Source organism: Chinchilla lanigera, unplaced genomic scaffold (genome assembly GCF_000276665.1).
Source record: "Chinchilla lanigera isolate Chin_1 unplaced genomic scaffold, ChiLan1.0 scaffold00052, whole genome shotgun sequence".
Classification (NCBI taxonomy): Eukaryota; Metazoa; Chordata; class Mammalia; order Rodentia; family Chinchillidae; genus Chinchilla; species Chinchilla lanigera.
The window spans coordinates 4,631,738-4,659,435 of record NW_004955453.1 but is presented as its reverse complement, the minus strand read 5'-3'; the positions used below and the strand labels follow the sequence as shown (position 1 = coordinate 4,659,435).

Here is a 27,698-nt window from a genome sequence, read left to right as displayed (position 1 = left end):
AAAAAAAAAAAAAAAAAAAAAAAAAAAACAAAAAGGAGAGGGAAAGCTCCAGACCATGATAGTATAGGTATTATACATTCCTATAAAAAATTGAAAAGATACCAAAATAGAGCATATTCGTGTTATAAAACTAACCTAATAAACCTAATAAAGGATAATATCGGAAACCTGATAAAGCATCTTAAAAAGCGAGTGTTCCAGTTTCATTTATCAGAATAGCTATGAAAGGTCTAAGTAAAACACTGTCAAGTTTAATTAAATAGGAAGTGGTCAAAGAGGGTAGCACTTGGTATTTACTGTGTTCCTGGTTTTGTTCTCATCACTTTGCTACCTTGGTTGCCCTCACAACCCTAAGAAAAAGGTTCCTGTTACTCTCATTTTATAGATTGAGATCTTAAGGACAAGCGGTGTGGGACGAGAGTCTTCCCCAAAATTAATAGTAGTGTGAGGCACAGAGCCAGGTTTTGCGCCCTGGTACCTGTGCTGGCCTATATTTTAACCCATGGGCTATATCATTCCAGTATGTATCAAGATAAAAATGATAATTAACAATTCTTCCTGAATTATGAACCCCTGAGATCAATAAACAAAATAAGGATGCCAGTAACACTGCTCATGTTTGCTGTTAGCCTGGGCAGTACAAGAATACATCAAAAGGCATAACCATTCAAAACATGATAGAAAATAGTATTTTCAGGTAGTCAATAATCTTAATGTAGGAAAATCAAGACAACCAACTGAAAACCTAAAAATAGGAGTTTGGTACTGTGGCTGTCTATCTCATAAAGATATTTAATAATTGGTACATTTTTCTTGCAGTATTCAGTTACAAAAATATTGAGCAAAAAATATTATGGTAATAAAAAATGAAATGCCTAAGGTCAAGACTATCCATATGAAATGTTGGGATCTCTGTGAAGAAAACTATAAGGTCAATTCTGTGAAAACAGACTTCAATAAGAATGGAGAATAGTCATGTTTTTAATGAGACAGTTGAGCAAGAAGATTTTTTCCATGTTAAATCAGTGTATTACTGTCAGACTTTTTCATAAGTCAGTCTATGAAACTTAATAAAAGATATTTACAAAACTTCTACAAAAGCAAGATCACACGTCAGTGGAGAAGGAGAAAGAATTATTTAGCAAAATATTTTTAGATAGTTGGTCATCTTTTGGGAAAATGAGTTTTCAGAATGTTGCTACACTTTATATAAAAATATATCTGATGGAAAAATGAATAAAAACAAGTTAGACAGTTTGTGTAATAGCAGTCAGATCTTTGAGGAAGTAGACTTCTCTCACTGCTATAGTGACTAAAGGAGAGAACTAAGATAAATGTGTGAAAAGTTTTGTGGTGATGGACAAAGGGTGGACATTTACCTCAGTATGGTGAAACATGAGACAAATTGATAATTAGCATTTATTACTAAGCTTCCTTAATATTTTAAATGCTGCCCCTGGGCATTTTACTCATGTTACCATTTTATAAATTAAAAACTGTTGAATTTTATATGCTTTAAATATGTGAATTGATGTCAGTAGTTGATTATATATCAGCAAAATTGTTATCTCAAAATAGCTGGTTATTTTGGGGTTTTTTTGTTTGTTTGTTTTGGTATTGGGAATTGAACTCAGAACTTTTTGCTTGCCAGGCAGGCGCTTGTCCCGCTGAGCTATATTCCCGACCTATTTTAGTTATTGAATGAGAGAAAAAAATAGTTTGCTTCCCTGAATCTTTGGATTGCTAAATGCGTTTGAGCAGTTAAAAGTTTTCCAGTTTATGCCGCACGGATTTTATTGGCACACACTATCTAGTGTAGTATCATAAACCTGAGGAAAGTGGAGTTAATGCTGAGAGTATCTTAGTGGTGAACAGAGACTGCTGCTGGCCAAGTGAAGTTATCTCTTGGAGAACTCAGTTTTATAGTGTGAGAATCAGTCTTCAGATGACATACATGCTTGGGTTGTGGGAGACATCTTCCACTTCACCTATTCAAAACTCACACTCATGCAGACGGTCTCTCCCTGCTGATTTTCATTTACTATCTCACCTTGTGGAGATCATGTGAAGTGGTCCTTATATGGCAGGGTAAAATAGTTCAAAGATACAGGAGAAGTAGAAGAGCTTCTATAAAGGTAATGGGCGCTTGGGGAAGTTTGATCAATTAAATCAGCCTGTTCTGATCAGCAGTGAGAGTAGGATGAATTGAATTATTATGATAATGAAGTTTGTGCCTGTAGGGAAAATATCAACTGGTTGACTATTTGTCCTGGACTAGCATGGTTAGTGGGAAGGATGTTGAAGAGTTACACCATATTAGTGTCATATTCCTGCATAAAGCTAGTGAATTGTAGGTGGTTATTGCTTTGAAATATCAAATATTGCCAAGAGACACTTCTTTTCATTGTCACTAACAAAAGTGCACATTACCCCAGCTGCTCTCAGTAGAGGTGATTTGCCCGTACTAAATTGGGAGATGAACACTTAACAGAACAGAAAAGAAAGACTGGCCGCTGATCAAGATAACTACTGTTTAGTAGGAGTAGGCGTAAGCTCCAGTTAATAGGAGTAAATAAATGCTACTTTGCCAAGGAAAGAACACATTTATGGCGGTTGTCCTGTCCTTATGTAATTACCCATTGTCTCATTGTTTCCCAGATTGCCCTGGTTTGGAAGATGCTCCCCGACATGTGCTAAGGGTACAGAGGGTTATCCCCCCAATCCTCATGTGTTTCCCCCAGGGTGGCTTCCTTCTGAGGTACTACTTCTAGAACCAAAAGACTCGTTGATCTTTCCTTGGAACCACAAGGGTTTTCAGAAGATGGCCTTGACTTTGCTTCTGAATGAGTTAGGATGTTATGGCACTTCTATAAAAGAAAGAAACTAGAAGGGAGAGATTCTAAATGTAGCACTTTGTGTCCAGATACCCTCTTCCTCCACTGTCACATAAACTTCTCCAGAACTACTGAAAGAGAAATTGGGGAGTTCTAAATGGTTGTTATTGATAACATGTAACTCTTAGAGAGGACTGTTAAGGAGGCATTGTGCCAGTATTCATATATCTATATATTATGTAGCTTTTAGTTGAGTTTTCCATATGCCTTCCAAATTTGAGAGCAAATATATCCAAGGGAAAGAAAGATCAGGCATTTCACAAGATCATCTTGGGAGTTCAGTTTAGGATGGGGGGGTGCTAATTTCCATTTTCTTATATAATCTTAAACAGTGTTCTTAACCTGTTTTGACACTTTTTTATATATTTTATGTCCTTACTGGCACAGACTCAGAAGTAGGTGTGTGGAGTATGTAGGAGAGTCAGGCAGTGCTGCCTTCATTGTCACAGGTTAGTTGAGCCCTTTGCAAGGTTAACAGGAGGAAGGTCTGAGCCCTGAACTCAGAGCTGCCCTTCTCAGGATAGGGGACTGGATCAGTGCGACTGAGGCGTCTTCTGTGTTAATTGGAGCTCGTAGTTCTTCTAGTGAAGCAGGGATTTAGTGCTTTTTTCCCTTGGGGAAAAGCCAAGCACTCAGGGTACTCAAAAATGCAAAGATGTGCCTGGGTCCCACAAACTACCAGAAACAACACAAACACCGCTAAGATGGTGCATTTGTTGTTGTATCGCTCTGTTTTCTCACCCTGCCCTCTGTGCAGACCAGCTCACCTTAGCTGTTAGAAATCCTCAGAAATGTTCTATCACGAAACTTTAGCTTCTGGATGGAGACTGTTCTCCCAGGTTAAATGGCTAGCTCTTCTTCAGGTTCCTTTGCAGGGGCCTACAGGGGAATGGTGCATGTACACTGTAGTAGCTCCCACCTGGAGCTGTGTGAGTGGTAACGCAGAGTGACCCCTCAACGTTTGCAGCATAGAATTGTTGTGGCTATCTCATCCTGTTATCCAGTTTGTTTTGGTGTCCAAGATAAAAGTTTGATGGATTTTTTTGGTTATTTTTCTACCCGGGGCTACATATTTGTTACTGTTTTTATTTCATAGTCTCAAATTTTAGCCTTAAAAGCCGGCGCTGTTTTAGCCCCTTTAGTGTTAGATATCCTCGAGGTCCCTGAGGAGTCTGTAAAGGACTGGACCATACAATCCCAAAGACATGCCACCCCGACTAAAAAGCCACTGCACTTATAATCACTCAGTCCTCTCAGAATATGAAGGAAAGATTGGAGTGTATGCCAGTGCAGGGTGGACTGTTTTCCTGCATTACTAATCTTCTAGTTTGCACCACTAGTATTTGTTGATAGGATAGCATTTTGCTTTATCTTATCATTTGCAGCTTGTTTTTCATTTTGCATTGTGCTCTTTGCCTGTTGCCTCTCTCCACCACCCTCACCACCACTTGTATTCTTGTTGCTTTCCTTAATTTATTGCCTTGAAGAGATAGAACAGAATATAGAATAGTGGTTTGCAAGTACAGCTCAGCCATTTTTTTATGAGTTGCATTTCCTAAACCATTTGAATGGACTATTTTTTATACTTACCCAAAGTGTACTTTTTTATAAAGGCAGCCATTTAAACCTTTATATCTAAACGGCCTCACACATAATAGAGACTTGAACAATATGTTGAATAAACTTGAAAGTATTTTTATTTTTCTCTTATTTACCAGAAAAGAGAACGCTAGGAAAGGAATAGACATTGCATGCTGGGAGAGAGTCTTTGATGGAAGAGCTAGGACAGTCTTCTTACCTTACAAAAGAGGCTAGATCACTGTTAATAGATAGAAATTATTGAGCTGTCAAGAAAAAAGTCTCTCATTTTGCTGTATACATGTTGATCACCTTAATATGCTTCCCTGGTTTGACTTAAAGTAGAAATCTGTCGCCAGGTAGGGTATCCTGTCTGCCTCAGCAAGAAAATCGACACGCCAGATCTTGCAGTAGCATTTAACAGACTTTCCATGATGGAAAGATTTTTTTTTTAAATGTCCCTTTTCTGTTGTGGTTTGGGCTTGACTTAGTGTCCGTGTGTTGGAGGCTTGGTTCTCGGTGTGGTGGTGCTGAGATGTGAGACCTTTAAGAGGGGGGGCCCAATGGAAGGTCCCTGGGTCCTAGGGAGCACACCTCCCAGAGGGAGTGAGAGAGTTCTGAGGGTACCTGATGGTTCGGAGAGGACCCTAACTGTTTCTCTCTGCCTTCCTGAGATGTAATTGCTTCCCCCTGCTTGACTCCTGCCATTGCTGAGACACATCAAGAGGGGCCTCACCAGAACTGAGCTGATGCAGGCGCCATGCCCTTGAGCCTCCAAAACTGTGAGCTGAATAGCTCCCCCCACTTTATTTTTCATAATTTATCTTGTCTCGGGAACAGATGTTCCTTGTTTAGCAACCTACCTATTTAACAACTGTTTGAATTTATGCCCAAGGTGTCCTGTTCAGACTTAGAACCCACCACTTGGACTTAATGACCCATCTTGTTTTTGTACAGTTCTGTATATCTTGTTTATAAAGCCTCTGTCTTTTTTTCATACAGTACACCTTGTTTACATAGTACTGTAATTTTTGCCAATTGTACTATACAATACTGTACTGTAGTTTTATATTATATGTTAAGGTACTGCTTGTAAGAGTTATGCAAATAAAAGCAAAGCCATCAAGTTAATTTCCTTTAACCATTTCTTTGTTCTGAATATTGTAATGTACATACTACATATAACGCCTCATTTAGTGACCAGTTCATTTAAGAACCTAGTAGCAAGAACATAATTCAGTCGTTAAACAAGGAATGTCTGTATTTTGTTATAACGGTGGAAAGCTAGTACACTTACCTATTTTAGGGAAATGGAGAAAGTTAGGAATTTTTTCCTTCTGTTTCTCAACCTCCCTCATCTCACCCTGCCCAAAGAAAATTAGATAAGGAGCAGTAAGGAGAGGAGGCAAATAAAATTATTCCTGGGGCTGACTTAATGCACAAACAAGTGCATGTCTTTTATACTAGCGAGATGAACCCCACACATTTGGCTTTGAGCTGATGAACAGCACTAATAGCTACCTTTGAAAAGTGAGGAGCTTAACCAGGATTTTATTTCAAATCTGGCTATATAAGGTGACCTGAAGGCCAGGTTACTATTGTCTTCAGAAAACAGTTCCATGCCCAACATGCAAATGTTGTTCAATGAACATTCCAACAATGGAGAGTGTTAAAATCACGAAGAAAAGAATTTTGGTGTCTGCACAAGAATAATAAATCTTTATCTGTATGTTTGAGTTTTTTATTTAGTCATCCCAGTCATTTGCATTAGTGGCATTTCTCTGCTGAAGTAGTAAAGGAAAAATGAAATCTTATCTTCAGAATTTACAGAGGGAAATAACTATTTTTTAAATTTTTATTTATTTTACTAGTAGATGTCTGCAGTTCATGCAGTTTGTGGTTACATATATGTATTACAGCTTTTTTTTTTAACCTTCTTCCCTTCCTCTCCCCTCACCAGTCCCCTCCAGTCCCCCATCCCCTTTTTCGTACTTGTTAATATTATTTGTCTTAGCTCATGTTGTGGCATAGAGTGTTTACATGAGGAAATAAGTTTTTAATGTAAGTAAACTTGTCTTTGGCTGCTCTCTCTTCTTGGCGTCCTCTCAGAGCTTAACATTTTATGCTCCCCTTGGATGTAAAGTTCTTTTAGTGCATTTTAGATACCTTTATGATTGAAAAGCAGATTTTCCAGTTTGACTGTATTATGATGTCAACACTTCACTGGGAAGCACCACACCATAAACAGTGGAATGTTCTCTGAGCAGTAAAAGAAGGCATGTGGTCACCTGTGAACAGCACTTGGGCTTACAGTGAGTTTTTCACCTTCTGCCTTCCTTCTCACTTGATACTTTATTACCTACCAGAGCTTGACAAAATTACAAAATACTTGTTTTAGCATATCAAAATTACAAAATAATTGTCTTACCTTATCATAGCTCAGATCGTTGCATAAAGTTCTCCAATCAGTTGTAATCCATTTTCTGGCTTCTGCCCAAAGATTGCAGTCTTTACAAGGCAGTTCAGGAAGTAGCTCCTTGACTGGTAGCTGTGACCTTCAGCTCCCAGTGCCCTATCGGTGAACTTGAAACTCACATCACTTGTTTGGGTTTGGTTTTGGGGGGTTTTTGTGGATTTTTTTGGTTTGTTTTCATACATGGTCAAGGAACATGGCATGTTTTACAGTGTTCCATAGATTTAAGCCTTCTGGGTACCTGTCTCCTCATTGTACTTCATGGAGTTCTCACGTTTTGCTCCATGGGCTGAGTTTTGGCTTTGTAACAGGGGAGTATTATTTTTACCACTCATTTGACAACTGAGATTCAGTTACTACCTCTGAAGTTCAACAATTTTTAGTCTCCTTATTTCATTGAGAACTCTTTTCAACCCGGGTTCAAGCCTTCATGTGCCAGTTAGTCTGTTGATGTCCAGTGTGGAAAGGATGTATTATTTGACTGGTTAGGAGAATTTTGAGAGATACCATCCTTGGTGAATATTCTAAATGATCCTTTAAAGGGACGTGTGATTGTGCACCCTGTGACTCTAAACCACCATACAGCAGCCTGTGAACAGTTTAAAAAGAAAACCCTAGCCATGGTGGTTCTGCTTAGGCTGGTTTTTGTGGTATGTTTGTGTTTTTGTGGGCATTTGGCCAGAACAGAAATAGTAATGCTTAGAACTCGAAAGAGTGATTTTCCAGGTTTATATCTGATCCTGTAGAAAGAAGTATGAAGCTGTAAGTTTTAAGAAGAAATTTGTTTTTATTATTATTATTATTATTAATTATTATTTTCAAAATGTAATTTTGAAAAGCAAAAAATAAAAATTATTTCACCACTCTTGGGTATAACTTTCTGGAATCCCAGCATTTTTAATATACTTTAATTGTCTGACCCCAGAATAATTTCCTGAAGAGCACAGTTTCTTGTTTGCTTTTGTTTCTCTTATGGGACTGGGAAGGAATCGAACCCATGGGACTCTACCACTGAGCTGTACCTCCAACCCTTTTTGGTTTTAATTTTGAGGCAAGGTCACCCTGAGTTGTCCAACCTGGACTCAAACGTGGCAGCCCTCCCTTCTCAGCCTTTTGAGCAGCATACACCACAGCACCTGGCTACGGTTTTGTTTGTTACCGTTATTTGAACTTTGTTTCAAATTTTCTCACTTGTTAGCAGTTGACGCTTTGAATTAGACATTTTTAAAGGAATTATCTTTTTTTTTTTTTTTTGGTTTTTCTCCGGTACCGGGAACCGAACTCATGACCTTGCGCATGCCAGGCAGGCGCTTTTGCCGCTGAGCTAAATCCCCAGCCCCCAGGAATTATCATTTTTAAAGGACAAGATAGGCTCTTTGCTTTTCCTATTTATAAAAATATAGATGAGACCATAAGGTTTACCAGGCTCATATGAACTATGTTTGCACAGCCCTGTAGCAAAGTAATAAATTTAATCAGAAAAGAGATTATAATTTCATCCTTAAAGATTGATAGTTTCACATTCATATTGTTAAAATACAGTACCAGTTGTTTTAGAAATAAAGTTCACATTTTCTGAAACTAATTCTAAAACTATGATAATGTAATTCTTTATTTTTGTTTGTTTGATACTGGGACTCGAACTCAGGGCCTCACACTTGCCAGGCAGGTGTTGTGCCACTGAGCTATATCCCCAGCCCGATAATGTAATTCTTAATTCCTTAATGCATGTGTATGAATCATTATTGATAAAACTAAGATAATAGCTCCATATTGATAAAAGATCATAAAAACTAGTCATGTATTACAGTTGTTTCTAGATAGTGCTTTGTAATATGTAACTATAGTTTTAAGTCTCAAAGCATGTAATAAAACCTTTGTGCTTTGTGACAATTTGAAAAGTTCAGTGTTGTAAGTAAGATAGCTATTGTTAGTAAAAGAGCAACTCAGGTTGATTTTTAAATCTTTGTTTTACTAATTATAGTACCACCTTAGTGGGTAATGATTTAAAAGGAGGGGAGAAATCAAAACAGTAGGATAGAACAAAAGAGAATAAAATAGAATAGAGAGTGTTAATGTAATCTTACTGAGGTAGCTGCTGCTTGGTGATAGTTTTTTTTATTGTTTGAATAAATGTGTGTCATGAAGTCACACAAATCTGTCAGCAGTTAGGTGGCCTGACGGCCGTGAGGTTGTCTAAGATGACCATACACAAAAGAGATTGATGGCAAGCTTTAATTGGACAGTTCTGGTACTGTGTCTTCCCTGACCTATTTATACTTTTTAAGCTGGCAATAGATGAAGACCCTTGTAACTTGCTGATCAAATTTATATTCGACAAGAAGCTGATGGGGGAAACTAACAATATGCTAGATGACATAATCCAAGAAAAAATTTTAAATATCATACTGTATATTGAATCTAAATCAGAAGGAATTCAATAGGAATAATTTTTCAGTTCTATAGGCATGTCCCTAAGTACAGTAGTACAGTGAGTGAAGCTGTGGCTTGCAACAGAGCATGTGTACACCTTGATTTCATACACCTACTGTATGAAAGACCAGATCAAGAAAACCCTTTATCTGTTTACTGTGACAGCGGTGGGGGGTACTGGGGCACATTGTCAGCCTTTTTTTAACTTAGAGGCTGGGTCTTACTAAATTGTTTTGCCCAGGCTGGGCTCAAACTTGATATCCTCTTGTCTCAGCGTCCCAGAGGCTGGGATTACAGGTTTGCTTCATTTTATTGAAATGGTTAATGGAGTTTAAGACTGCATTTATGAAATATACAAATAAGTAGTCTTGGCTGGCCAGATCCAATATGGAGTATGGAATCCGGAACACCGCACTGAGGGAGATAGTGGCAAACTGGAATGCCTAGAGAATAGTTGAAAGGATACCCAATTGAGTCACCTCCCTCCAGCCTCCTTTATCTGTAACAAAACCCTAGTGTCTTAGTTACTTTTCTCTCCTTGCTAAGACAGAATACCCATCACCCACAAGTTAAGGGAGGAAAGGTTTATTTGTCTCACAGTCTGTAGATGTTTCAGTCCATAATTGACTGGCTCTAAGCCATGGTGCCATGGCAGACAGACATCGAAGAGGAGAAATAGTACATGGCAGGTAGAAGGTAGCAAAGCAACAAGAGATAAGACAAGCCCTTGTATTGTATCGAGGCTACCAGGACTAGGGCGGTGCAAAACAGTCAGTGGACTATTTAGTAATAACCCACCCTTTACCTTAGGGTTGCACCATAATTCAGTCACACACTGGATTCAGCTGCCTCTGACAGAGCCCCCCCTATGACTGCATGAGGCTTTGGGGGGACATCTAGACACACGCCATAACTCTTAGCTAGGTAATATTACAGGAATGCGGTTGCCAGCTGTGCTAAACATAGCACAGATTGATTGTAACCACACGGCTCTTGCTCCCAGACAGCTCACAGGCTAGTGTAGAGATGCTAATGCATATATTAACAAATCTGAATAGACCACCCAAAGTACTTCATTTCTTTCTTCGTGGCACCTCTCACTTTGTGTACGCCAGTTCTGGTTGCCACTGTGCTTAGACTGAGGTTATAAGACTACCTCAAATATTCCTACCTGATGCCTGCTGAAATGGTTGCCCAGGTTCAATGGTATAGTTGATCAGCTTCTAGTTTGGGTGTTTACCCTGGGCCAGAACATGAATGAGGTTGAGGAATGGGAATTTTGTCACATCATTAGTTGGAATCCATTCCTAAAAGGCATGTCAATTCAATTTTTAATATATCCTCAAATTATAAGCCTATCTTTTGAAAACTCATTAAAATTAAATAGGTTTATTTAGCATCATATTTAACATGTGTTCAAGTATAGTTATCCTGTATGAAAATATACTGTCCAAACCCAAAATAACTTAATTAGTTAGTGATTAACTGGAGAAAATTTATGAATTCTTTTGTTACAGTGGACTTCTTGATACCTCTTTCTTGTCCAGAACAAGCAGTGTTATAAGGAAAGTAACCACCCTCCAAACTGGATAGTATATTAAGATTTGTTAAGTTAGATTCCCCTACAATGGCATATTTCTGAAAGAAATACCATTGTTTAGGTGTAAAAGTAACGTTTGATAGATACAAATATGAAATATTGCATTCACATTAAACATGCAGTTGCAAGCCTAGTAGGAAATCCAGTGTTAAAGAAAAAGATTTACAGATGAAGCTATAAGCAGATTAAAACTTGTGCTTTTAAGTGGCAAAGTTGAATGTAGTTGCCAAGCAAAGAGAACATGTTTGCAAAAAGACAAAAGCTAAAGGGATAATATTCATAGTTATACAATATTCTGTAATCCATAAGAGAAAGACTACAAATCTAGTAGATTAAGGGACAATAGAAATGGGCAAGTAGTTATACAAAGCAGGCACAAGTAGAAAATATGCTGTTGTCAGTGACCCGCAATTCAAGTGAGAAGATTGATCAGAAAGGTGGGGGCAGAAATCAGGAAGATGGCATTTTTCATTGGGCAGATTGGCAAAAATCAAAAGGATAGTGCTTACTGTTGGTTAGCTGGTGAGAAATGGCTGCCCTTGTGGATTGTTTGTTAATGGCTGTGCAAATTAGCATGAGCTCTTGGTATGAGTTAAGAACCTGTGTTTTGACCCTCTCAGACTTCTGCTTTATCTGAGTCATCCTCAGACTTTCTTGGCTTCATTTTATTCTGGTGTCTGGTATACAGAACATTCACAGAACATTGTGTGGTCTTTCTATGGACAGAGCAGCCCTTTGTTTAGCTGTCTAAGGTGGGCAGATCAGGAATCACTTCCTCAAAGATGAGCAAACTGATATTTCAGTTCAGTAGCTATCCTATGTCAGAAAAGTCTGGTTGGAGAATTATAGGTTCTTTTCTCCCACTTGCTTTGTGTGACTTTCAGGAATGACTGCACTGGTATCTTAAGTAAGGCTGAGTAGGTCTGCAGAGAAAAAAAAAAAAGAGGCATATATAGTAATTTATTAAAAATAAGATCAGAAAAATAAAAATAAGATCCAGATTTGGGACCTTAGTCTTTTTGCTGAAATAATTAAGAACAGTCTGTCTTTTGAAGAAATACTGAGATGATGATCTCCTGCTTACTCAGAAGCGTGATAGTGATCGAACAGTTTCAGCTGAAGAAAGTATATTTACTTTTATAGTTAAGACAGTTATTAAAGGTGTTTTTGTATAGAATTATTAAAAACCCAAATTTTAGCAAGTTACATTCATGCAGAAAATTGAAACATAAGGACATAGACCTTAATTTTTAAACTCACCTGTATGGTATTATTAAGCAGATTTAGAAATTGCTGCTCAAAGATTCTCCCTTCTTAGCCAGACATGGTGGAACAGGCCTGTAATCCCAGCACTCGGGAGGCTGAGGCAGGGGATCGTTGCAAGTTCAAACCAGCCTGGGCTACAAAGTGAGCTCAAGGCCAACCTGAACTGCACGGCGAGATCCTGTCTCAAAAGGAAAGAAAAAAAACAGAGGATACTCCCTTCTTGATGGCATTTTCTTCCTCAACAAACTATCTTGTCTTACATAATAAAAGACACTGGAAAACTATCACTAGAGCCAACGCTCAGATAGGGCCACAAGCAAATACTTTATAAAAAGCAGAAGTCAGGAAGGGTGTGTGTGTGATTATTAAAGCTTAGGAGAAGGAAGTCACACATTTGTGATGCATGATACATTCGTAATTCCTCAGAGTCATTTAGCTATGTTCAGCTTGGATAAAACACTTCCAACCATATCTTTAAGTAAATTCCAGAACTGCCTAGGTTAGTGTTTATACATGCCCTACCTTATTCCAGAAATGTTTAAGGCAGCTTGAAATATTCTCTTGTACTTAATTATCATAACTTTAGTCTTGCAAATCCATAATGACTTCATGTTACACAGAAATTACCACAGTAAAACTTGACAATGATGGTATGATTCTCGCAGTGTTTGAGATTTAACATGCAATTCCTGTTTGTAAAATTAACACATAGGGTGCCCTTTTACCAGAGGTGTTGCTTTTTAAAAATCCCTGTAAAGTGACTTCTCTCTAGAAAATCAACTACTAAAGCAAACCCTTTGCTATAAGCAGGTATGTATTTTTCAAACACTTAAACTTGTGGGAGTGCTATTCAAATTGGGTTGCCTGAGAATTATTTAGTACTTTGGCTTACAAAAATGGAATTAACTGGTCCATATGATAATACCATGTGTGATAGGTACATTTAGTTTTAGGATGATGGAAACTCTCCTAGTAACAGTGGTCTGTCCATGCCTCTAAATTCTGAAAAGATTAAAAATATAGGAAGCCTATGGAAACCTCTCTTTTAAAAAAAAAAGTTCTTCTGAAAAAATAATAGAAGCATATGCCTAAAGGAATATTCTGCAGAGCGAATATATAGAGATCATGGCCGCTGTGCACACGCTGCGGGGACTTGGTTGGGAAGGTAGGGTATAACATTGCCAAGTTCCCTGTGCAGTGTGCGTCTGAGATTTAACAGAAGGGGACTTATATTTAAAACTTTCAATGGTTGGTTTCGTTAAAGATGTGGTGGGCAGTTAAGGGGTTACTCACGTTAGCATTGCGGCAGTTTCCAAAAGTTATTTCAGGGAGTATTGAAGCCATTGCCATGCACCTATTTCCTTTGTGGATAGTCTTGTTCTTCTTATGTGCCATGAACAAAGTGAGTTTAATTGAATTATAGTAGACAGTGAAACACATAGATTGGAACAGTTAAGAGAGCTCTCAGACATTAAGGAGGAAAGAAGTTTATTTTTATTTCAGAAAAAGTTTAAGATGATCATTTTGCAATTAAACTTTTTTTTTTTTTTTGTCTTTTTGAGACAGGGTCTCACTGTACAGTTCGGGCTGACCTTGAGCTCACTTTGTAGCCCAGGCTGTCATCGAACTTACAACGATCCTCCTGCCTCAGCCTCCCGAGTGCTGGGATTACAGGCGTGCGCCACCACGCCCGGCTAATTAAACATATTTTTGTCCTTTTTTCCCCTTCAGTACTGGATTTGAACTCCAGGCCTCATGAATGTCAGACAAGCGCTCTGCTCTACCTCTGAGCCTTATCTCGAGCCCCTAAATTTAAGGTTTAACTTCTTGGCAAATAAGGGGGGATTAAGCAAAGCAAATCATAATCAGTGATGTTGTTCACCTCTTAGTGACTTGCTTAAAGAAGCATATCAGTTCTTCACATAGAAAATTTTCCCTATTACTAATTTTTTTTTAAATTAAGAACATGTTCAAGTACATACATCTAGAAGCCTGACTGGTTTAGAGTTGTAGTTTGGGGGAAAGGCATGGGATCAAATATTTGTATAAGTGACGCCTTGTGCTTTATTGCATTGTATCAGGAGACACACTGGTGTCTGCTTGTCCTATTTTCAGTCATAGATCTCAATGTATTCTTTGTCATCAGCCATAGATCCACTGTGAAGTTCCCCATCTATCTTTTATTTGATGATTTCCTTTCCTATTGATTACATCAATTGATTACATCAAGGTTTGGAATGGTAATTTCTGTTTTTCTGCACTTATTAGCTATGAATCTTCTATCAAGAACTTTTCCCTATCAACTGTTCAGTTATCTTGAAAAACCAACTGTACAGATAAGGCAGGATAAATGTGCCATGCTCTTCGTTTACCATTTTCAGGGTATAGAATTGTTGCTTTCGCAGCCACCAATGTGACCAATAAATTTTTTCGTGTTAATTTTAATGTTTTCCTTATATTACTGTTAAACATATATGCAGATATTTGATTTGTATGTCAATACAGTGCAGTCATTTTCTTTTTATGCCAAATTGTGTTATCCTAGGCCTTTGGGAACCTTCTCAGTTTTGCTTTTCTGTGTTTTGGCATAGCCTCATTAGTGTTTGCTTTCCGGAGTGACATGTCCCAGGTTCATCTTACATATTTCCTACTCTTTCATGGGGCTCTCATTCCTTTTTTGTGGAAAATGATCTTAAATCTTTTGAGTACTGTTTTTAGAATCAGGGGGAAAAGTTACATCCACATTGTAAATTCTTAAATATGTAAATCACATTCTCATTACCTATATTAGCCTTTGATATTTTTCCCTTAATCAGCATGTGCCTCTACATATAAAGATCATGGGTGGATTTATAATATATATGCAGTTTTGTATGTGAAATATTCTCATTTAAGAGAAATTGCTGGTGTTCTTTCACATCTAGAAAGCTTCAGAAAAATCATTTTAAGTGACTTCATAATATTCACCTATATTTTCTGAAGATTTGGGTTGTTTTTCCTTTTTCTTCTATTTTAAAGAACTATTAAGTTGCCATATTTGTACCTAAATTTTACAGAAGCAGTTGATTATTAGGGCACATTTGCATAAGTATGATTGAAGTTTTAAGAGAGGAACATTTTTAAAGTATGATGAATATATTCATTGTAGTATGAAAGATATTGAATAACCTAACACTGCATAAAAGCTGGTCAGAATTTGGTTTAAAGTCCCAGCTCTTCCACTTTATTAACTAGCTTCCTGGTATTAGAACAAATCATCCAGTTGTCTTTGAACCTTATTTTACTAATTTATAGAACAGAAGTAATAGAACTTCTCTTAGGAATGAAGGGTCAGAAGACTCCCACTGCTTCCTTAGGATCAAAGAACAGTTGATTGTACAAATGTCCCATAACTATGTCATACAGCACTTTTTGTGAGTAAAACAATGAAGGATGAAACCAGGACAGTCCATGTTTCCATGGACTCACAGTAATAAAGGAAAAAGGGTAAATGTATGTCACTTTGAGGTAATAAGTACTGAACTGGAAGAGAATGAGATGAGGGGAGGGGAGGGGAGCTGTTTTTGGAAAGAGTGGTCAGAGAAGGCCTTACTGATTGGGCATTATTTGAACAGAAGTGTGAACGAAATGAGGGGGAGTGCCATGATTTGTCCTAATAGTTTCCCATGAATAATGTAGGAAATATGCCTAGGCCTGACCCAAAAATGTCAAACCAAAGAGTGTAACTAAATCCTGGAGTGTTTACATGCAGTATGTATGTATGTATGTATGTGTTTGGTACTGGGAATCAGCTCAGGACCTTTTGCTTGCCTGACAAGCGCTGAAGCCTGGAGTGAGGGAAATGAAAACAGAGGCAGGGCCAGGGATATAGCTCAGAGGCACAAGCACCTGTCTGGCAAGTGCAAGGTCCTGAGTTCAATTCCCAGTACCCAAAAAAAAACCAAACAAAAAACAGGAGTAGACCACAAGGAGCCTTGTAGGTTTGGTCAGGAGTGTAGGTGTTAACTAAGTGAAATGAGAAGTCAGCTGGGGGTTCAGATTAAACAGAGAAATGACAATGTTTTGAAAACTGTATGTGAGAGATCTTACAGTATTTTAAATAGTGCTGTTGCGGCCACCACTACAACCATCTGGTTTACCATGTAGGCTTTGGAAGAATTTCAGTATAACTCTTGTTGGATTTCATTGGCCCCTGAAAATCTGGACAAAATCTATTAATTGCAAAACACATTGCAATGTCTTGTATGTTCTTGAGCACTTGATTTTGGTTTTGACGTAGTTAATTTAGAGATATGTATTTGGTAGTTTTGGTAATTAACCAAAGATCCAGCTGTTTCTTAAAGCTACTCATGGTTTATTTTAATAGAGCTGAGTCATCATATCTTATTTGGACCTAAGAGGGCAATGCTTCTTGTTTTTCCAAAAGCTGAATCAAGGCTTAAAAGAGAAAGATAGCATCACACCTTTTAATCTGTTACATACTGCTATCAGTCTGTGTGATCAATACCTTGTCTACCCATTTTAGTTCCAGAAGTGGTAATCATGAATCAGATTTTAGAGGTAAGGGGAAACTGTCTCCTATAAATCCTGTTTGGATTTTACCGTGCACAGATGCTGTGCAAAGTACTTTAAACACATTTAATGTAATTTAATTCTTATGCCACATTGTAAGGTAGCTATTGTTTTTCACAAACCAAAGTTGAGGAAGGTGATCTTAGAAAAGTCGTAAGTCAGTTAAGGCCTGTTGAAGTCAGGATTTGAACTCAGGCTATCTTTAAAGTCCATATAATTAACTACTGTGTCCTTTGTAGTTAGTCTGCATTACCAAGTAGATAGTCAAGAGCTTAACACAGTTTCTGTATATATTTAGTAATTAAGTAGCACTAGCCCTGGAAGCAGGAGATTGGGCTTTAGAGCTAACTTTAAGAGGGGAGTGTTCATGTGTACATTTCACATTTTCTATGATTGCTTGATTAAGTACTTTAATAGCCCCTATATGCCACAGTCTTGTGTTTGGTTTTTTGTTGTTGTTTATGCTTTTCCCATTTGACTACCAAGTTTATGAGTCAGATGTAACAAATATGTTAAGAGCCTTGTGAACTCAACTATCTAGAAATGTGTCGTCATTCAGCACCTTTTCATTATTGTCACTAGTACATACACCCACATCCATATACACCAGAAGATTGTCTTGGGAGCAGGCAACCTTGATGCCTTCAATTCGTGGGATGTAGTGAATGTATGCAGCGTTTGCATGAATGAATGTGTCCCGATGACTGCCAGAAAGAGCATTTCTGGCATCATCTGACCTCTGTCTGTTTTGGAAAAGAAAGTAGACTCCCAGTGCCAAGACTTACAAATATAAAACAAGTAATAATAAGGAGAACATACCAATCTGTTAATAGTGGCTATCTCTGTACGCTTCGCCAGTGATTGTCTCTTTCTACCTTATGTACAGTAATCCTTTAATGTTTGAATTTTTTGCTGAATGAACACAGTAACCATTTTTTTAAGCTAGAGATTTAACTCTTGGTAATAAACTTAGATGCAGGAGGAGCAAGGAGCAGGTAGACTCATTATTCTAACACACACCCACTGCCCCAAATATACAGAAATTTGCGGAATGATATACTTACGTGGTCAGCAGCATAAAAAGTAATGTTTTTTTTTTTTTCCAGGGATCATGATGATGATTTCAGTGGTCAGTAAATGCCTGTCATTGTTAGGACCAAATTTTATAGAACATCCCTGATGTTATAGCAGCATCATTTGTGCTGCTATAACAAAATACCTAAAGTAGTAGGTGATATGTACATAAAGAACAGAAATGTATTTGTCACAGTTCTAGAAACTGAATCTAAAATCAGGCATCTGGTGTCTGATGATGTCTGTATTCTCACATGGTAGAAGGTAGGTAAAAAAAAATGGGTAAACCCTGTATCCTCAACAGGGCAGAAGAGAGTAGACCCCTCTTGAAGGCTCTTTTTATAATAGTACTGATGAAGCCAGGCATGGTGCATGCCTATAATCCCAGCCTGGGCTACATACATAAGGGAGTTTAAGGCCAAACCTGAACTACATAGCAAGACCCCTCCCTTTATTTTTTAATAAAAAAAATAATAATAATAACAGTACTGATCAGTCTGTTAGGGCTCCACCATCATGACCTAAACACCTCCTGTTAAGCCCCACCTCCAAGCTTGTACATTGAGGATTACATTTCCAACACATGAATTTTGAGATATATTTAGCCCATAGCAGTCCCCTAGGGGTAATGTTGACTGCACTGAATACCCCTGGCTGCTGTGGAGAACAGTGAGTCTGTACTTGGTTTCTATTAGGAAAGATGTGGAAAAAGAAAACTTACTTGAAATTGTGAACTGATTGATTGTATGTACAATTAAGCCAGTTTAGTTCACTGTGACAGCCAAGGGCTGTGCTTGAGTGTACAGTGGACCCATTCCTTCTGAAAGGGAACATAGAAAAAAGAACAGGACTTGGATGAGGTTTCGATCACTGGGAGGACACTTGTAGGGAGCAGCATTTGGAAATGTAGACTTTCAGCAGGAAATAGGTTTCAGATTGTTGAAACCATAGATTGAGATCATGTAGAGGGAATGTAAGATAAGTGGGACAGCGAAGGCCGGAATTTTGAAGCACATCAGTGCTGGAGTAAAGATGAATCATTAAATTAAATATGGATGGATGGATGAATGGATGGGGAAAGTCTCTGTAAAAGGGAAAGCAACTGGTGGGGAGCAGTGCCTTAACACTGGGGCAAAGCAAATGTCCCGTGGACTCTGCATGCAGATTCAGCATGCAGTGCCCTAAGTGTTCATTTTAGTGCAGAAGTATTATGTTAAATTAGCCCTCTCATTCTCAAGTTTCCCCTCCAGCTCTTCTTTATCGCAGGAATTCAGGCACACACAACTGATTACCACCAAGAGCAAGTGTACCCCCAGTCTGAGAAGTGTAGATGTGGGTTTCTCCAGGCCCCTTGAGAATCCTGACAGTAAATGGCTTTGTCCAAACTGCGTAAACAGTTTTGGCTCAGCCTAAGGCATCCTGCTGAGGTGTATTATCAACCAACTATTCTGAAAGGACAAGAGTTATGTTTGAAAGCTAAATGAATTTTTTAATTGTAATATATATTTCTGCCCATTTCTCTCATGAACTCTACTTATGTCCAAAATATAACTTAAGCTGTTTTACACAATATTAAGAAAAATTTTGAGTATGAGAAATTAAATTGGCATTGAAAACACATATGCCTACCATCTAGATTTTAAAAACTACAACTTTACCATGCTTGCATTATAATGCTGACTTAGAAGTGGTTGGCTTATTCAGGGAACAGAAAGGACATCAGCATGGCTGATCTCTATGGTCGGAGCCAAAGAGCTGGGCTGTTAGTTGGAGATGGGTAAAGCCTACAAGGCCGTGGCCAGGGCTTCGGATTTTATTCTAAGGCAGTAAAAAGTTCTTGAAGAAAGGCATCCTTAATCAGTGAGCTGTGGTTGTTGCCCACAGTTCCTCCAAACTCTTCACCTGAGGAAATATTGCTGATGGTGAGGGATAGATGAGAAAGGCAGACAGATCGTTATGGTGAAAACTGTCTTCTAACTACCTTAACCACTTGGGCATCTCCGTTCTCCTGGGGTTGTTCCCAAACTCAAGACTGTGCGTGTGTGTTTCACATCTTCCAGTGTCACAGAACAAGACACTGTCTCTACTCCAGCGAGAAAGCAGAGTTTACTCTAGAGTGAGGTGCTTTTGCTGTAACTTGAGTATGTCTGAAGATCATGTGTTCTGTGAATGAATTAACTCCTGTTTCTTCTGAGTATGGATTAGAGTAAGGAGATTGAAGAGAATTGAAACATGAAGCTTAATTCTTTAAACCTGTGTTTTGGTTCCAAATCGTAAAACCAATTAGTAATTCATTTGTTCAGTATGCCATGTATTTTTAAAAATGGAGTTGAACAAGATAGAAAATATCTAACTTTGAAGATTAGAAAGTTGGAAGCTTACTTTCCTTTGTCATTCTACCTTCAGTTCAGATGTTTTGTGGATAGTACTTTTTAGGTATAAAGGATGAATTATTTTATTTTGTCAACTGTTTTGCTTAAATTTAGAGTTTATGTTTATCAAACATATACATATGAATGATCAGAGGGGTCAAATAGTTAGCATAAAGGCTCCTAAGAAAAAATACCAGATTCCTACCCTTTTCCTGCTCCCTGGAGCTAACACCTTTCAGCTCCTTTGACTGTTCTGGCATCAGTCTCCACATCTTTAAAACATACGCCCTATCTGTGATTTTTCTCACACTGCTTATGATACAGAGTACATAGAGACAAGTGGTTCTGCCTCAGTAGCTACTTAGGTTTCTTTTTGTATTTGTTGTAAATCAGCAACACAGAATCAATACATAGTAGGTCTGTGCATGTTAACCTACCATACTTCAGAACTCAGAACTATTTCTGAAAATACTACTATTCTTCCTCTCTTAGCAGTGTTGTAGGCACATGTATTACCTGTTTGCTTTATTGTCACTTAAGGTAGTCTAAATTTTAAGCTTTTCTAATTATTTCTGAATTATTCTAAAAATTGTCACTTAGTGCATGCAGTATTCTAATGTATATATAAGTTGAATACATAGCAAAGCTAGATGTAAAAAACAAATTCTCTAGTGCAGAAGTTTTAGGAGTTGCTATCTGTGCCCCCACCCCCAATCTTGGGTAGTTGTATTAAGAGACATAAATGAAATAAAAGAATCTGTTGAAATTTACTGCACCCTAAAAGTAAGAACTATATAATTTCACCTAATAGTTAATACTTTTTAACAGCTAATAAATCATAAAAGTATAAAGTGAGGGGTGGATATGAGTCTGTCATGAATAATCTCACTGTTATGATTGAGTTCTGTTGAGGAATTCTACCACTTTTGTGTACATGTTACTGTTAATTCCTCAGAGTACACCTTTGAAGTTTATGTGTTCTATAAAGTCTTAGCTGCTCATTGTTTGATAAAAAGGAACGATTGTGCCATGCCTCCCCCTCCCTCACAGAAGCATTTGTGTGTGTGCTCTTCTTGGCAGCTGAGCTTTCTGCCATGACCAACGTTCGGTGTGGGGTAGGACCTTTTAAGCCTCTCTTACCCTGTAAAGTCACCTCTACCACAGTTGAGCCAGAACTGAAAATATCTCTGCTGCATAGCACCATAACACTTCCTGCAAAATACCATTGAACGCTCCCATCCTGCACCCAGCCCTGACATACGTAGCATCACTGCTTTTATTTGCCAAGTTAAAGACAGGATAGCTAATATTTTCAGAGAACTTATTGTGAATGTGGCCTGTTGCATTTATGCAGAAGCAGCCTGCATGTATCCCCCAACCCTCCCCTGATAGAAGGTAATGGAAGAGAATGACTCAAGATTTGTGTGCCAAACTGGGCGTGGTGGCACAAACCTGTAATCCCAGCACTTGGGAGGCTGAGGCAGGAGGATTGCCATGAGTTCAATGCCAGCATGGACTACATACTAAGTTTAAGCCCAGCCTGAACTGCACAGAGAGACCATGTCTCAAAAAAATAGGATTTGTGTGCCATCTAGCTAGATAGTGAGGTAATTTAACAGCCAGTTGGAAGTGACTCCCCATCCAAACTTCTTGTCACGAGAAAAGATACTTAAAAGTAGACTTAAACATCTTTGAATTTTGAGAACATGTGGTGGAAGACACCTGTTTTTAGGGTCCCTCTCTTTGGTTAATGAAGGTGTGATTTTAATTTGATCCAGAAAAGGATTTATAAGTTGACAGAAGCTAAGGTAGGTGATACTTGAGGATAGAGATTGATCAGAACAGATCATATCAAAACATGTGGAGAAATAACATGGTGATTTATTATTCAGTTAGAGGCTTAACACTAACATTCATTTTCATGCTCTTTTCCCCTAAATATTTTTTCATTGTAGATATATATGCTATTGTATCTCACATGTTAGTGGGAAAAATTAAATTTTTCAAATGAAATTTTAGGCCAGGTTCAAAGAATTGTTACAGCGCTGTGTATTGGAGAAATATATGTTTATATGGGGAAAAAACAAAGTAGAGTTGGGGTATCTGAGATCCTCTTCCTACTTTGGTGCACAGTGGGAGGTAGGGAAATATCTGGGACAATATGAGGTTGGAGTTCACAGTTTAAAAACCACTAAATGAACTGTAAGTTTCTTCTGAAAAGTGTTATTTTTGTATTTTATACAATACTGTTTAATGCCTATGAATTTAGCTTTTGGTTTGCTAGCTATGAGTTTGTTTTATTTTGTTGTACTGAGGATTAAACCCAGGGCTTTCACACTGAGCTACATCCCCAGCTGTTTTTAAAATTTGAGATGGTCTCATTAAGTTGCCCAAGCTGGGACTGAACTGATGACTCTCCTGTCTCAGCTTCCGAATAATTGGCTTTACAGACATGCACCACCACACCTGGCCAGTTTAATGTTCTTCAGTTTATTTAGTAAAAGAAATTGCAACTTCCAACATGTTCCCAAGTCATTTCCATTATTTATCCTGTTAGCTGTGTCTTCCTCATGGTCATTTTTGGAATAGTTGTATCTTGTCGTTTGTATAATGTAATATTGTGGCATATGTGCTTGAAATGTTTGCTGCCGCCCACAAAAAACTTGAGAACTTTCAAAAGTTCATTATCCCCAGGGTTTATGCAGTGTGTTCTTTCATAGATGGTGGTCATGTGCAGGGTGAAATAGTGAACGTTGGAAATGTCCTAAGAACCTTAAGGATTATGAGGAAATTTGTATGCCGTGCTATCCAGGGTTCTCTCCAGGACTGACCCTGGACTCACCAAAACAGGCCAGTGGGTGTGCTGAGGAAAGGTGTTTGTGTCGACGCGGCTCACAGGAGCGCTCGGGAGCAGCACAGACACTGGAACACTGGAGGGAGCATCAGCAGAGAGCAGGTTGGGAGGCCTGTTGTTGGAGCTGTCTGGCTAACCACCTTCCTGGCTTCCTGCCTCTTTGTCCTCACCATAGAATAGAGACCTCTGTTAATTGGAGGCACAGCATGATTGGATCAAGACATACCCAAGCTTATTTTGCTGCTTAGTTCCTTGACTCTCAACCTTGCTGAACTTTTCCTGTAAATTGCAGCGCTAATGTCCTTCAAGGGTTGTTTGAAAGGATTCCATGAGATGGGGAATTAAGTGCTTTGTATGGGGTAGTGGTTGTCCTGTGAAAGATAGCTGCTGCTACTACTTCAGTATCACCAGAAACTTCCTCTTCATGGGTGGTTAGGAAGCAAATTATCTAAAAAGAAAAAAAAAAATAGTTTTTAAAAGTACAGAGCGTTCTATGATTGTAAATCATCTTTCTGTGCCCTCATTTCTTACACATACTGGTGGGTTTCCCAGTTCCTACTGATTTTGAAAGTCATGTAAAATGGATTTTATAAATGTGAGATTCCTCCCAGATTAGTATTTACAAAGTATGGCTTTTGTTGACCCCACTGTTTGCTTACATGAGCCTTGTACTGCTTTGCAGGTCAAGCAGGCAGAGTGCAACAGAGCCCTCTGTCACTGCCGTCATGCCGTTCCCATTTGGGAAGTCTCACAAATCTCCTGCAGACATCGTGAAGAACCTGAAGGAGAGCATGGCTGTTCTGGAAAAGCAGGACATTTCTGACAAAAAGGCAGAAAAGGTATGTATTTAGCTTTCTTTATATTTTAAATCTTGGGCCAGGGATATAACTCAATGGCACAGTGCCTGCCTGGCAAGCACAAGGTCCTGAGTTTGATTCCCAGTACCTCCCCAAAAACCTTAAATGTTCTGCATTTTAAGTCTTTTAATTAGGAACAAATATAAGGTAAACTATGGGGTAATTTTTAAAAACCAATAAATTCCCATTTAAACCTTTTAAAATGCTGATTGATTGAAGTGCTGGGCATTGAACACAGGGGCTTGCGCGTGCTAGGCAAGTGCTCTGTCACTGAGCTGCATCCCCAGCCCTGGGTTTTAAAGGTAGCATTTGCATAAGTTTTCTCCTGTACTTCCATCTCACAGACACATTTCCATCTTTTTTTTATCCATTTTTCACTTGAAGTTTTCATGTTTGTCTAAAGCATGTCTCCATCTCCAAATGTTTTACCTGATTATTGAAAGCAGTGTTTCCACCCGCAGACTTCCTGGGAGGGCACTGCGCCTGAGTTTTTGCGTGTCCTCTCCACTCGTGCCGACTGTTCATCTACCCAGTCACTGTAGTCCATACCCCATTTTCAGGCCCTTAATGTCTTGCCCCACTTCCCTAAAACATTATTTTCAATAAGTGTTGTAGATTCTGCTCACAAGGGTTTATGAGTACAATTTGAGGTCCTTTCCGTCTTGAAGAATATCCCCATAATCTTTCTTGTGCAACTTAGCAGTCATCTTCTTTAAAATAGCTCCCCGATTTGCTTCTTCACTTGCATCTTCAACACAAGACTGTGATCAAGTCTCTTTCCTTGTTCTCCCCCATGCTGTAGGCTTCACCAATCTCCACTAAGTCAGATGATCAAGTATACTCTATTTAATGCCTTTTTTATTGTTTCTGCCTATAATCTTGTTCCCCTTGCCTCTGTTTCCATCTTTTAAAACTACCCCACCCATATTTTTCTTTTCCTAAGTGGCTTCCCAGGATAGTCCCTTTCCTGTCTGTCCCAGCCTTGCCCACTAAAGCAAATTACACCATTTGGACACCTGTCTTGGAAATGTCAGAACTACCAGCATTTTCAGCCCGATAGTGTTTGTCTTATATTTTTGTCTCCTGTTCTGGACTGTAAACGCTTTGACCAGTATTGGCATTTCTGGCCCAACAGTGCCCTCCACAGTATCTGACTCCCATGGGGCTGGGTGCCTGCTGTTTATGAATGAGTGTTTAATTGGGATAATACTTTTTACTTTTATCTTTTATTAAAGAAATTGTTCTATATCCTGGGATGAAAGATTACTTAACTACTACCATCTGTTTTAAGACTATAGTTTACCTTTGTTCACTGATAGAATGTTATGATGGTTTGAGAGTCTTACAGTAAATATTAGTATATTACAGTGTAGTATATGTGCTATTTGGTGAGTTTGAAGCATGTATGACTGGTTATTCCTATTCTGAATGGCCCCAGATTGTGTGGCTGTGAGTTATTATTTCCGCTATTTGTATCTTCCTCTATTGCTTTATCATAATCTTTTGGTATTCACTCCTGGCTAGTCCTAGCATTCAGGTTCCTTGTAATTTCCCATTCTATTTATTATTTGTAGATATTAAAGCTGATGTTAAAGCCCTTTGGACTAGGAATCCAGTCTAAATAAAATAATTTGTTCCAAAAAATATATAGATTCTATGAGAACTTCTGAGTCAGATAAGTCATACGTAAGCACAGAACTCACTTTCTCAGATACTTTACTGAAGTATCCATAGGAAATAAAAACATAAAAAGTCTGGCTCCAGAAACTAGAAACAAACCAGGTGTGGTGGTGCATGCCTGTAATCCCAGCTGCCTGGGAGGTTGAGGCAGGAATATGACCAGTTCCAGGCCAGCTTGTGCAACATAGTAAGACCCCATCTCAAAAAAACTGGAAACGTGTTCTCGGGAAGTTAGAAGAGAACATTTGCCAGAGCCACAGTAACATCTGCCAACGCGGAAGGTAAAAGTACTTAACCCGGCCTCCAGCTCAGCATTGAACATCTACAGCTGTGGAAGCACCCAGCAGTCATGATCAAATACAGGGTTATCTGAGGTGGAGACAGCTACAGCTCACAAGAAACAGAGGTGGCACCATGACTGAGATGTGTCTGAAATGGGCACAGAGCTAAAGAGAGAGATTTTGAGGGACAGCAGGCCTCCTGGAGTAGAAAATGAAACCTGCCTGCTGGGCTTCCCACAGTGGCTGTTCTTTCATCCTAATCTTGAAATAGCTAATCGTTGAAGAATAATGTGTGTGTTCCCTAAATTTAAAATGGTGTATTTTCTTTTGTCTGTACCTAAATGTGCTGTCTACTCATTAAGTTCATTCTGTTCATCAAGCTAATACTACATATGCCTTGGGGGATTACTAAGGATTGAACCTGGAGCCTTATGCATGCTAGACAGGTGTTCTACTATTGAACTACACCCTTATCCCCTATCTAATATTGAACACCCACTATGTGTTGGGTCACATTTTAGGCACTGGGGAGAGAGTGCTCATGTAAGATGGGAAAGGTGTCTGCTCCTTTAAAGTTTCCTAATTGAGAAAGAATAATTGAGAAAGATAGATAGTAGACACATAATGAGAATTTCAGGTAGTCATAATTGCTTAAAAATAATAAAACAGACTGATGTGGTAATAGAGTATAGTTCTTAAACATTTTGGTCTCAAGACCTCTTTTTTTAATATTTTTAATTATTAAAGACCAAAACTAACTTCATATAGGTGGGCTTTTGGTTGACAGTATCCAACTAGAAGTTAAAACAATGAAATTTACAAGTATTTATTCATTTAAAAGTAATATGCTCCATTCCATGTGTATTAGTTATTTTCCTGTCACTGGGACAAAATCCCAGTACCAGAAACTTAGAGTAGGAGAGCTTTACTTGCCTCACAATTTCTGGTGGGTTCAGTCCATGGTGCACTGGCTCCAAGGCAGAAACAGCGTGGTGGAAGGGCATAGGTAAGGAAAGCTGCTTAGCTCATGGCAGCCAGGAAGCAGTGAGAGAAGGGAGGAGACAGGGATAAGAATACCCTCTTCCAGGGCATGCCTCCAGTGACCCACCTTCAATCATGTCCTGCTTCCTAACCACACATTCAGCTGTGAACTCACAAATGGACTATTCCACTTGTGAGCATAGTGTGCTATGATGCAGTCACCTTCCACAAGACCCACCTATGTTCACAGGAGACAAGGGGTGCATTTTAGATCAAAATCCTAACACCACATTAACATAAATACTGTATTTTTATGAAAAATAGCCATATCATCCTCAATGAAAAATATAGTGAAAAGAGTGGCATTGTTTTAAGTTTTGAAAAGTTTCTTTTAATGTCTGGTTTAATAAAAGACAGATGGTTTCTCCTAAGTGTTTGCATTACAGTCTTTCAATATTTTGGTCTAAGGTGTAATGAAAATCTGGCCTCTTTTATGGATGGACAGATGGATAGATGGATGTGTATAGGTATAGATGGATAGCCAGCCTTTTGTAAAAAATAGAGTTCTGTTTTGGTCTTCATGAGACAGGGTCTCGTTACGTAGTCCAGGGCCTTGAACTCACAGCTGTCGTCCTGCCTTGGCCTCCTGAGTCCTGGGATTACAAGCATGTGCCGTTCTGCCCAGCTAGAGAAGAGTATCTTACTGCATTTCAAATAATTTTAAATGTTTGATACCACACTAGAATTTGACAGTTGGTAGTTCCTTGGTCACAACTCAAGTTT

The 27,698-nt window shown here is 38.5% G+C and overlaps 1 protein-coding gene across 3 annotated transcripts in view; it reads left to right on the top strand.

Moving 5' to 3' along the window:
- The window catches only part of Cab39 (calcium binding protein 39), an 88,449-nt gene that overhangs the window by 11,543 nt on the left and 49,208 nt on the right, over positions 1-27,698 (top strand). For 2 of the 3 annotated variants that reach the window (XM_005395413.2, XM_005395414.2), the window contains exon 2: positions 23,799-23,955. In XM_005395413.2, the coding sequence (XP_005395470.1) occupies positions 23,842-23,955 (114 nt within the window). In that variant the 5' untranslated portion in view covers positions 23,799-23,841. Of the gene's footprint in view, positions 1-6,704; positions 6,785-23,798; positions 23,956-27,698 lie in introns of those variants that run through there. The other variant, XM_005395412.2, reaches the window with a different exon arrangement.